The sequence below is a fragment of the Cynocephalus volans genome, chromosome 6 (assembly GCF_027409185.1).
Source record: "Cynocephalus volans isolate mCynVol1 chromosome 6, mCynVol1.pri, whole genome shotgun sequence".
Lineage (NCBI taxonomy): Eukaryota > Metazoa > Chordata > Mammalia > Dermoptera > Cynocephalidae > Cynocephalus > Cynocephalus volans.
The window spans coordinates 14,674,726-14,686,170 of NC_084465.1; the positions used below are offsets into that span (position 1 = coordinate 14,674,726).

Below are 11,445 nucleotides of genomic sequence, written 5' to 3' on the forward strand. Positions count from 1 at the left end.
TGGGAATCACTGCTTCAGGTGGCCACTCCACCTCCAGCTCCAGAGCACATGGAAACTGATGCTGTGGGGCATGCCCCACCCCAAGCACAGGGCTAAGGCTCGCATGGGCAGCCTGGCTGCTGCAATCCCTCACCCCCTCGTGGAAGTCCCACTGCACGTCTGAGCACTTTAAGGGCAGCCTTGCCTTCTCAGGTGCACAGTCTGCACCCCAGTGTCATAACAGGAAAAGGAGAGCCCTTACCGGGATGCTCCAGGCAGGTGTAGGGGGAGGCGCTGGGCTTACAGACAGGTGTGTGAAGGAGGGAGACAGGCACTGCTCTAGGGTGGGGTAAGGATGGGTTGGTTCTCGCCACCTTGAACCTCCCAATAAAGTTGTTTCCTGCTCCCTGCCCCGCTCCCCTTCTGCGTCTGGCAGTACCACCTGCCCGCTCCGACCCCTCTGCTCCTCCTCAGAGGCCTCCCTAGCTCTTCCTTGCAGACTGAAGCCTCACCACACCCGAACTTGCCAGTTCCCTTCTTTCCCTTTAATGCGGGAAGGCTAGTGGAGGGGTGGAGGACTGGGGATTGCAGTGTCCAGATGGTTGGGCTTAGTGTGGTGGATGCCTCTCCCAGAAGCCGAGATGCAGCCCGGTCCACACCTCACAGGTCCCTCCTCGGACCTGCATCCAGGGATGAGCCACGGGCATCATCAGTTCACAGCTTCCTGCCCGGGCCTCAGACCTCCACTGAGCCCGGCTGCCTCAGGTGCTGCTGAAGGAGCTGGACGTTGTGGAGCAGTTTCTTCTGGTGGCCAGCCAGGGTGATACCCAGGGCAGGCAGGTCTCTGGTGGGGAGGGAGTGGATCAAATGTGGGCCACAAAGCTTCTCCAAGATCAAATCAAAGCTTCTCCAAGATCCCCGACACGACCCTTGGCTTGAGGCCCAGAGCATCCGTCCCCCATCCCACCTCTCCCTGCTTACTCCAGGCTGAGCTGAGCCACATCACTGAAGGTGCAGAGGCCAAACTTGGAGAAGTTGTCCTGGTAGCACTCCAGTCCAATGGCCGAAAGCCAGGCCTGGGGTGAGTCCAGACAAGGGAAGTCCAGGGCTACAGGGTTCAGAAGGGCCTGGGAAGGTCTAAGGGGGAGGGACAAGCAGGTCAAGGTCTCCTCTTCATCTTAGCCCCCTCTTCTCAGTTTCCTTTTTGGTTTGCATCTACCCTCCCTGGATTCCCCGGGCTCCAGCCCCAAGCTCCAGACCTGTCCCCAGGGCTCCCCCCAGCCTGTAGGGTGTCTGGCTTGCGGATCATCTTGTCAAATGCAGCCACCAGCTGGTCAAAGTGAGGCCGCTGGGTACGGTCCTTCTGCCAAGTGTCCAGCATAAGCAGATGTAGTCCAGGAGGACAGCCTGGAGGTGGGGGCAGCCGGAACTCCTGCTGTATTGCATTCAGTACCTGAGGGTCAGAGAAAGAATATGATGATGGGAAGCAACTGCTAGTAGAGGGGGGTATATTGTTAGGTAAGAAGGTGGGCTGGAATCGGGCAGAGCATGAGATTGGAGTGGGGAAAGAACTCGAAGGTATGGAATACTAGAGCCATGAGATGTGAGACTGTGAATTAGAATGTGTGAGCCTGGGGGAGCCAGAGGTGGGGATCAGCGACACCCAGGTCAAGTGCTCACCTCCTGCTCGCTCATGTCCCAGTAGGGCCGTTCTCCATAACTCATCACTTCCCACATGACTATCCCAAAGCTCCAGACATCACTGGATGTTGTATGCTTTCCGTGTGCAATGACCTCTGGGGCTGACCAGCGAAGCAAAGAACTTGGGCCCTGAGGGGTGGAGCCAAGAGCAACAATAGCCCTAATCCCAGTGATAGTCACACTGACTGTGCAACTCTGTGCTCAGACACAGAGTGAAGGGATTCACATCAAGCATCTCACTTAATCCTCATAACAACACTGTAGGGTGGATGATATTATCTCCATTTTACAGATGCAGAAGGTGAGGCATAGGGAATATGAACTTGTCCTAGGTCACAAAGCTGGAGAGTGGGGTGTTCAGGATTTGTACCCAGCTGTGCTGACACCGGAGTCTGTGTAGCCTCCACATTAGGGGGAGGGCAGGAGGTGGTTCTAGACTTCTGCTGGTCTGCTGCCCTCCCCAGTCCCCTTCCTTTGTCTTGGTCCCTGAAAGCCCTCAATTCCCCCTCATCCAGGCTTCTATCTCCCCATCACAAAGGGGAGCCTCCATCACTGCAGACACTATGATATCCCACCTGAGGTGCCCACCCCAGGTTCCAGCTCATCCTCCAGCAACTGCTGAAGGATGCTGAGTTTCAAGGCTGTGCTCTCACCTGAGGACTGTGGCCAAGACGGGCCACCTTGCACACCAGGTGGCTATTCACCAGCACGCTGTGGGCAGAGAGCGCACGGTGCACAAAGGCAAAGCTGGCCAGGTACTGCATGGCAGCGGCCACTCCCCGCTGCATGGCCACCAGCTGCAGGCTGCTGAACTGGCCCTCCCGCTGCTGAGGGGCAAGGGACAGAGGTCAGCGGCAGGGTGAGGAACCTTCACACACTGCACAGTGGACATTGGTGTGGCAGGGGCGGGGAGGGCTGAGATTTGTGAATCAGAAAGAGGCTTAGGAAAGGATGGAGACTGTGGGGGTGGGGCGGAAGGGAACAAAGGTATAGGGCTCTGTCTCTGGGAAGAGCTGAGAAGCCCAAGCTTTCCTGGGCCCCAGGACCCTCCTCCTCCACCCCAGCTGGACTGACCCTGAGGAAGCTGTCCAGGGGACCGAGCTCCATGAACTCCGTCAGCACCATGAGTGGCCGGCTCTTGGTGACCACGCCCTCCAGCCTAAGGATGTTGGGGTGCTGGAACTGGCCCAGCACTGCAGCCCGGCCCAGGAAGGTCATCTGCAGGCTCTCAGTGCCCCCAGCCCACAGGGCCTGGATGGCCACAGTCTGCTCCCGCCGTCCTCGGGGCTGCAATCGGCCCCGGCGCACTTCTCCAAAGGAGCCTGGGAGAACAGGTGCAGGCTGGGGGTGGGGTCAAGGGAGAACCGATGGAGGGCTCCTGGTGGGTATCCTGCCATATTTGGAAGGGATCCTGGGCAGGGGAGGCTCACAAGGGAGCCCCAGTCCACCCAGCCCCTCCTTGCACCTGCAGTACCTGCCCCAATGACCTCTTCGATCTTGATATATGCAGGATCGACCTCCCGGGCAAGTTCTCGGATGGCCTGGCAGGGGTCCTCATACGTGGAGGGGTCGATGTAATACTTCACCCCCAGCCCTGTAAGGGTATGAGGAACAGGATGGGGTGTGGTGCCAGGTGGGGCTGCCCACACACCCTGGACACACCCTCTCACTTCCAAGGTGGTGCCAAGGAGCTCCCTCGACCTTGGAGAAGCCCAGCCTCGCCTGCCCTGCGCCCAGCGCCTCCCCACTCCCTACCTGGGCTGCTGTACTGCTGCAGTTGCTCCGTGTAGCCTGTCCCACGCCGCTTCCTGAAGGACAAACCAGAGACCTGGAATGACGTACCCTTTGCTGCCCCCACCCCACTAGGGATCTGTCGAGGGAGGGGACGCCCGCCAGGCCATTCCTTCCCTACTCTGCCAGGACTCTGGGTGGGGCTGTCGAGTGAATTTTGCTGGGGCGGGGTGCAGCAGGCGCAGCAGGAAGGGGTTCTCACCGCTGGAAAACGACAGCCAGCACAGTGATGGCCGCCAGCAGAAGGAAGGCCAAGACCCCCAGGATGGAGCCGATTACCAAGGACAGTCTCTCTGGAAGCTGGGAGGACAGCTCGCCTGAGGGACCAGAGCCAGGTCAGGGTGGCCAGGCCCCCCATATGCATTTGCACACCCCTCAAGCCCTCAGGCGCCCCCACACCCCAACACCCCAAAAGCCGCTGAGGTCCGCTGCTCAGCCGCAAACACTCTCCTCCGTCTTCCTCTCCACACAGCCCCTGGTCTGGAGCATGCTGGGGCAGCGTTTGAAGCCTGGACAGTGCTCAAACTCCTCACTAGCCCCTGAGATCTCCCCCTGCCTATCCAGGCCTCCCCTCACCTTGAGGCAGCGTCTGGAAGTAGACCTTGCCCCCATAGGGGCCATGGCCCACTGCAGTCCGCGCCCGCACCTGGAAACCATAGATGTGGCCAGGGCTCAGCTGCGTCACAGTGGCAGTGTTGGTCTCGCTGGTCAGGGTGAAGGAGTGAGATTCGTCTTCTGCCTGGGGGTGATAGCCACTCACTCCTTGCCCAGCCCCCATTGCCCCTCATGCCCCAAGGCCCCTACCCACCCTCGCCATTGGACGGGACTCAGACTCAGTCCCCGTGGGGCCTCTTTGCCCCACTGTGGGGACTGCAGGCACCCACCAGCTCTGCCGCAGTGCCCCAGTCCTCCTGCCCACCTGGTCATAGTAGCGGAGCTGATAGTCCAGGATGTTTCCATTGGTCTGTTCGGGCTGCGGCCAAGACACCGTGATGCTGTTGGATGCTCGGCTCACCTGGTGCACCACAGGGACTGCAGAGGGGACTGGGGTGTGGGGGGAGGGGGTGTGAGGGGGGGGTAAGAGTTCCTGGGAGCAGGAGCATCCCCGGTTGGGGGCGGGCTGGAGAACAGGAATGGGGAAGGGGCTTCTCAAGTGCTGAGGCAAGGCTCCTTGAGGCAGGGAGATGGGCTCACCTTCGTAGCTGGTGCTGACATTGATGGCTGCAGCCTGGGGAGGGTCGGGGCTGAGCTCAGACACCCCGTTGACAGCCTGCACCTCCAAGATGTAGGGTATGTGTGCTCGGAGCCCCCCCACTAACACTCGGCTCTCAGTCAGGCCCCTCTGGCGGGGGTCGAAGTGCACCTCATCCCTGCAGCGGCGACAAGCACTCCCGCTGCTGGGCTCCTGGTGGCCTCCACACTCCTTGCACACAACGTTGAAGAGCAGATCCCCTCGCCCCCCCAGCTCCTGAGGCAGCCGCCAGTGCAGCATGAGCGCCGAGCCTTGCACCTCGAACCAAAGCTCCTGGGGAGCCGATGGAGGGCCTGGGGGCCCGGAGGGTGTGGAAGAAAAAGGGCCAAGAAGGTGGGAGTTGTAGGAAGGAGGCAGGAAGGGTGCAGAGGGGAGATGACAGCAGAGAAGGCAGGTGGGAGGAGAGAGGCAGAAGAGGGCCAGGTGAGGATGGGGACAGGGAGAGGAGGGTGCAGGGCAGGGTGGGGAGGAAACCAAGGAAACAAGAGAAAGAAAGAGAAATCACTCCAAATGCAAAGGACCCCCCCACTGCTGCCTGCAGGTTCCCCCACTTCTGGCCCCACTCCCATCTCTTTTTCATTGCTAGGTAGGGAGCGGGGGGCACTCACCTGTGCAGGGGGCCTCTGGCAGGTCAGAACTGGCCCGGTAGAAGCCCTGGAGGCAGGGACACACGGGGGCTGCAGGGTTGGGCGCGTGGCTGCGGGCAGGGCACGGTGAGCAGGGGGCATTGCCAGCTGAGGCCTTGTAGAAGCCCCTGGGACAGGCTGAGGGGCAGAGAGGAGAGTGGGGCATCAGAGACCCTGCCTGACCTACCAGCATACCTACACAGGTGTCCTGGCAGCCTTCCATTCCCCAGAGCTGATTCTCCTTTCCTCCTGAGACCTAACCTCTACCCACTCTTCCCTCAGGCAGAGATTTCTTCTGCCATTTGCTGGGACAGAATCATCTCCGTTGATGGAAAAAGTGAGGTGTGCTGGGGGCTACAGGCAGGCAGAGCACCAGAGCTAGGTGTTTCTGGCTTGGTTGCATAAGCTCCCTCTGCGGAGGCCTCCTGCTGCAGAATCACTCTCCTTAGCAGGTGTCCACTGCCTCTTCCACCTGCATCCTGGTCACCAGCCTTGCGGTGACCTCTCCCAACTAGATGGTAACCATCCCAAAGAAACCCAGGAGTCTGACTCCTTTTGGTCTCATCAGCTCTTACACCTGGAGTCCTAGGATTATCAGCAATTGCTGAGGAAGACTCCAGGAGGTTCCAGAAGTTTCAGATGAGTGGATGAGAGCAGGTTTGTGTGCTTTGGGAAATAAAATTGAGAAAAACAAGGGTCCTTTCCAACGAAGGCTTATTCCTGACCTTTCAAGGACAAAATGAAGTTTGGGCTATTCAGGAGAGGAGCCCACAGGCTGGGGGCAGGTGGGAGGTCTTGGGCCAGGGCAAGGGGAAGGGCTCTCACCTTGGCAGGCCTTGTCTCCACGCGTGGGCTGGTGTCCAGGCTGGCAGCGGCAGCCCCCGACGGCTACCATCCACCTGCCCTCCCCATTGCAGTGCAACCTGGGGGGGCTGCCCCCTGCCTGGCCCCCTACTCCATCCTCTTCCGGCTCTGCATGAGCCACACAGGTGCCTACAGCTGCCACTAGGGAGGCCCCCCCAGCCCCACTGGCCTGTGTCTCAGGAAAGGAGGCGAAGGCCCGGAGCACAGTCGGGCAGGTGTAGGAGAAGAGCTTGACCGCCACGAGGGCCAGGCAGGCCCCTGTGTCCTGGAAGGCCACATAGAAGCCACGCTGGGTGAGGGGGCCGAAGCTCCGCTCCTTGATGTTCAGCTGCAGCCCGGCCCGCTGCCCAGCCCCGTGGGGTCCCACAGCCCACGCTGAGGAGGAGGAGGAGGAGGAGGACGAGGAGACGGGGAAGCTCTCGTCTGCTGCAATTGTGTCCACCTTGGTCCAGCGTTTGAGGTGCCATGCCGGAACGCTGTCGGGGTCGTCGGGCTCCTCGGCCTGGCGGTAGTAAAGGGTGAAGGTCTCCCGGCAGGTGCCCCCGCTCACGCCCAGGCTGGAGCAGGCCCGCACAGAGAAGTGGAGTCGGATGTGCACCCTCTGGGTCCCGCGCCGCTCCACAAAGTGTGTCTGCAGCCAATTGTCCTGTCCAGTGCCTGGGGGGGCCCCTGCCACGTGACACGCTTCGAAGGTCCGGGTCAGGCGCCGCTGGTCATCCAGAACGCTCACCTCGTCCCACTGTGGGGAAGGCCAAGATAAGCATCAGCTGCTCGGGGTTTGGGGGAGAGGGTCCAGGGAGGGGGGGACGGCTCTTCCATTGAGACTTACAATCAATGACAAACAAAGCAGGGAGAGGACACCCTGTTCCTCTGGAGGGAGGAAGTCTTGTCCTACCCATCTTTACCCAGGGTTTCCTTTCTGAATTCCACAGGGAGGGAAGGGCAGGGAAAATGGGTTCAGAATTAGCGTGGCACTCACCCCACCTGGTGGGTAGGTGAGCCAGCCGATCTCAGAGGTCTCTCCTGTGGTGTCCAGCAATACCTCTGCCCAGAGAGAACAAGGGCACACCGTGGCCACACTTCCAGCCAGCACTGCTACCCCCCCACTCCATTCCTTCTGGGAACAAAATAATTTCCCTCCCTGGTCCATTTACTTTGCCAGCAGGAGCACAGCTGTAAGGATCTTTTCTCTGAAAAACCTGATATAGGCCCTGGTTACCCTCTCATTTTTTCTCCTCTTTTGATGTCCTCACCCTTTTCTGAATCTTTCCCATTTCCCACCTGCTCTGGGTCTTTACTGGCAGGCAAGCGTTCTCCTGTTTCCTCTCCCTCTTACCTTCCAAAGCCAGAACTGAGGACACCAGGAGCAGGACCCACAGGCTGCACACCATGCCCGCCACTCTGCTCCCTGACCAGGCAGCTCCCTCAGTAGCCATGGGGCATCTTCAGGGCTCCCACCATGGCCCCAGCCACCATCCTGCTCCCAGATGGGGCTGTGGCTTTTGCAAGACTGGGAGTCTGCAGCCAAGCTTGCTTTCTAGGGAGACACATAGGACCAGAAGAGGCAGGTGGGAGGAAGCTGCATTTCTTCACATACAGCCCAGACTCTAAAACCTGTCCCTGTGTCTCCTCTCACAGCTCTCCAACTACCCCAGCACCCACCGTGGGACTGGGAGCCGGCAGGTTGCTTACTGTCTACCGTAAATCTGTGCAAACTGGACTGTCTTGGAGGGCCACGTGCTGGGACGCCCCTCCCTCCTCCCCGTGCGACCCTATCTCCATGTGTTAGCATGGCCCACCCTCTTCAAGGTGGAGCATAGGAGAGTTATGAGCCAATCTTACTCTTTTCTTCCAGAAGGAATTGTAGCAGTTCTTTCTCTTCCTTTACTCTCCTCCCTTCCTCCAAGAGCCACCCTGTGCTGGAAGTTGGAAGACTCTTCCTATTAAAGGCAGGTGGGTAAGAAGCTGTTCCATCACCCCCACCACCACCCCCACCCCGCCCCCGTCAGACCTGGATACTGCAGACGTTTCAGAGAGTCACTGAAGTGGGAGGGACACAGAAAGAAGGATGGCTGTGGGGTAGGACGGGGGGAAGGTAAGAGAACAGATGCAGAAAGAACACAGGCATAAAGATTCTGTGTGATAAACAGCAGTGGAGGGAAGGGACAGAGCCATGCAGGTCTGGCATACACTCTGTGAGCAAAGGTTCTCTACCCCCAAGGGGTTCATTTTCTGGTATAGCTTACACAAAAATAAAAGTAAGACTGAAACATATGAAAAGTTGCTTGCTTGCTCACATTTAAAGGAAGCCATATTAAAACCACGGTGACGTGCCATTTGTTATAGAATGAATATTTGCGCCCATCCCTCCCTTTTGTATGTTAAAATCCTAACCCCAAGGTGATGGTATTAGGAGGTGGGACCTTTGGGAGGTAATTAGGTCATGAGCCGGGAGCCCTCAGGAATGGGATTAGTGCCCTTATAAAGGACACCTCAAAGGGCTTTCTATCCCTCTGTCTGTCATGCCTTGTGAAGATAAAGGAAAAAGGCAGCCTGAAGCCCGGAACAGGGCCCTCAGCAGAACCCACCATGCTGGCACCCCGATCTTGGACTTCAGCCTCTAGAACTGTGAGAAATAAATTTCTATTGTTTATAAACAGCCCAGTCTATGGCACTCTGTTATAGAAGCCCCAATTGACTAAGACACCATTTTTACCTCTGAGATTGTGCTGGAGAGGGTATGGGAAATAGGTTCTCTTACATACTCTGTGCTTAGGAGTTCAAACTGGACCACTGTCTCTCGGGAGGACAATTGGGCAATATCTATTCAGCAGCTTCATTTCTGAGGATTTGTCCTTTAGGTACTGTTAACTTGTATCAGTTTGCACAGATGTCTGAACAAAAATATTCATTGTGAATTGTTGATAAGGGAAAAGACTGTAAACGAACTGTCTATCAATAGGAAAATGTTTAAAAAATTATGGCACATCCTTAAAAAGGAATATGGGCTACTGTTAATGGACTGATATGAAAATAATTTCCAAATGAATGTAGTACAGTACAGAACAACGTAAAGAAAGTTCCCATTTGTTAACTTAAGAAGGACATGCATATACATATGTATGGAAGGATATTATGGAAGAATACACAAAAGAAAAGCAAAGGAAGAGAACTAGGGGAAGGGGCGGTGCAAGGGAGATGTGCTTTCACTATATTCCCTCTAGTTTTTGCATTTTAAAAATCTTGCATATGTATTACCTTTTCAACTAAATCATTAATTAAAATTTCATTTGAAAACTGCAAATAATAACTGCTCAGTAAAATAAATCAAAATAGAGTTCATGCTCTCAAAATTATTTCTTGCAACTATGTAACAAGCTACCTCTTCTAATAAACCTTCCCTAGCCTTTAGAAGGCACCCCACTATGCTCCCGAGCATCCGAACAGGACAAATGGCTACCTCCAGGGTGACGAGAAAGACAAACAGTCTCTGCGCCTCCTTTGCTTGTTGATCTAGGGATTGGTGGTGGTCTATCTCTCCTCGTGATTGAGTCTCACAAGTCAGTGGGTCATGTGGATAAGAGCAGAATAATCCCTTTATTTCTGTTGAGAAGCAAAACAAGAGACATGTTGCCCAGATTGCTCAAGAGACAGGACTGAGAGTGAAAAAAGCCAGTTGGATGGGAAGTTGTGACCCATTTTCTCCTGCATATATGTGGCCTTATGAGCCATAGTGGTATTGAAAACTGCCCATTTCACAATAAAACTGAAATCAAACTACAAGCCTATATTTAACTTAGATAGATATAAAAATCATAATTTGATTCCTACTAACATAATTTTTTTCTGATAATGCTGGCTGTGCTGTAAGATGAAGCCTTCAGTGTTATCACGGAGAGACACAATTTCTACATACATATGTGAGGTGTTGTGGGCATCTGCCACTAGCCCCTGAAACTTTACCTTTCATACCTCTATCATCCTATTTGTGAAACAGAGAGTTCAATTTATAGACTATGGAGGCAAGCAAGTTTATCCACATGGTAAATTGTTCCTTTGCAAATACTGTCCCCAATGCTACTAGGATCATTCACAGACTAAATAAATGCTTCAGAGAACATGGAGATCATGAAGTAAAAAGCATATGTAGCTCTTAACTTCTGTAACACTGGCACCATCAGCAACAACTGTTGAATTAATATCCCGAAGTAATTCATGCTGTAGGCGCATCCCCCAAACTTTCAATGGCTTAAATTGGAGACAAGCTTGACACACCAAAGCAAACCAGATTCTACCCAGTACCCTAGAGTCTTTAGGAAAGCTGCTATCGAGAATAGAAAATGCCAGCAGCAAGTTCTTTAACAATAAAGACTATCCTACCATTTGCCCAGAAGATATGCTTTAAAATAGTCTCTTTCAGTCAGAACATGGATGGATTCTGTAATCTGTACAAAGAAGAAACAATAAGCACTGTGTCCTCCTAAACTTACAACTAGACAAATAATCATGGAGAAGGAATGATAGATATTTCGGAAACATCTCAATGAATTTTTTTTGAAAGACTGCCAAACAAGACAGAAAAGATGCACTGCAGATAATGTCAGCTGTACAATAGAGAACATTCTAGAAGAGGAAGAATGGCAAGGTATTTGCTTTGATGACCCATAATACAAGTAGCCAGTTGCTTGTGGCTGCAGTAAGGCACGTTTGTATAGCCTTAGCATACATCTTAATGACAACATGAAGCTGGCCTCTTTCCAGAAGATCCAGAAAAGAGCAAAAGCAATTATGAAACTTGCTTGTTAAAGCCACTCTACTTCTGTCATCAAGAACCATCAGAAAGAAGATGATAAAATGCAGACACTGTGTGTATTGCCACTTCAGTAATTTCTTGAAATTTTACTAAGAACAAAAGATATTCACTAAAAAGAAATGGTTGAGGATCTTAAATTACCCAGAAGTGTACTTTTAATGTTTGATGAGGACCTCTTTTAAATTCAGATCCAGAGACTGAAGGTTATAAACAAATTCCCTCTGAAAAAAAATTGGTGCTGAGTCAAGCTAGGAAGTTAGGTCAGTCCTTGCTTATCAAACAAACCACATTTTTTAATATATAAAAGAATCCAACTGTATCTGTAATGCAAGAATAAAATAAGGAAAGAGGAAACTTTATTAAGATATAAAATAAATTGCTGTCAAGTAATTCATCTGCTGCAGATTCTTTTGAAGCAA

The 11,445-nt window shown here is 53.9% G+C and overlaps 1 protein-coding gene across 2 annotated transcripts; it reads right to left on the minus strand.

The window, feature by feature from the left end:
• Positions 1-542: 542 nt before the first annotated feature.
• EPHB6 (EPH receptor B6) lies at positions 543-9,804 on the minus strand. Of its 2 annotated transcripts, XM_063099673.1 has the most exons (18): positions 9,674-9,804; positions 8,056-8,153; positions 7,550-7,750; positions 7,193-7,257; positions 6,175-6,952; positions 5,332-5,487; positions 4,666-5,016; positions 4,391-4,515; positions 4,048-4,210; positions 3,674-3,788; positions 3,436-3,488; positions 3,155-3,274; positions 2,755-3,002; positions 2,334-2,507; positions 1,660-1,809; positions 1,239-1,432; positions 961-1,116; positions 543-823 (listed from the first exon to the last, which is right to left on the minus strand). In XM_063099673.1, the coding sequence occupies exons 3-18, from the start codon at positions 7,647-7,649 to the stop codon at positions 715-717; spliced, it is 3,057 nt and encodes a 1,018-aa protein (XP_062955743.1). In that variant the 5' UTR covers positions 7,650-7,750; positions 8,056-8,153; positions 9,674-9,804; the 3' UTR covers positions 543-714. The 2 variants fall into 2 exon arrangements, with proteins under 2 accessions (XP_062955743.1, XP_062955744.1); XM_063099674.1 differs by lacking the exon at positions 8,056-8,153.
• Positions 9,805-11,445: the final 1,641 nt, after the last annotated feature.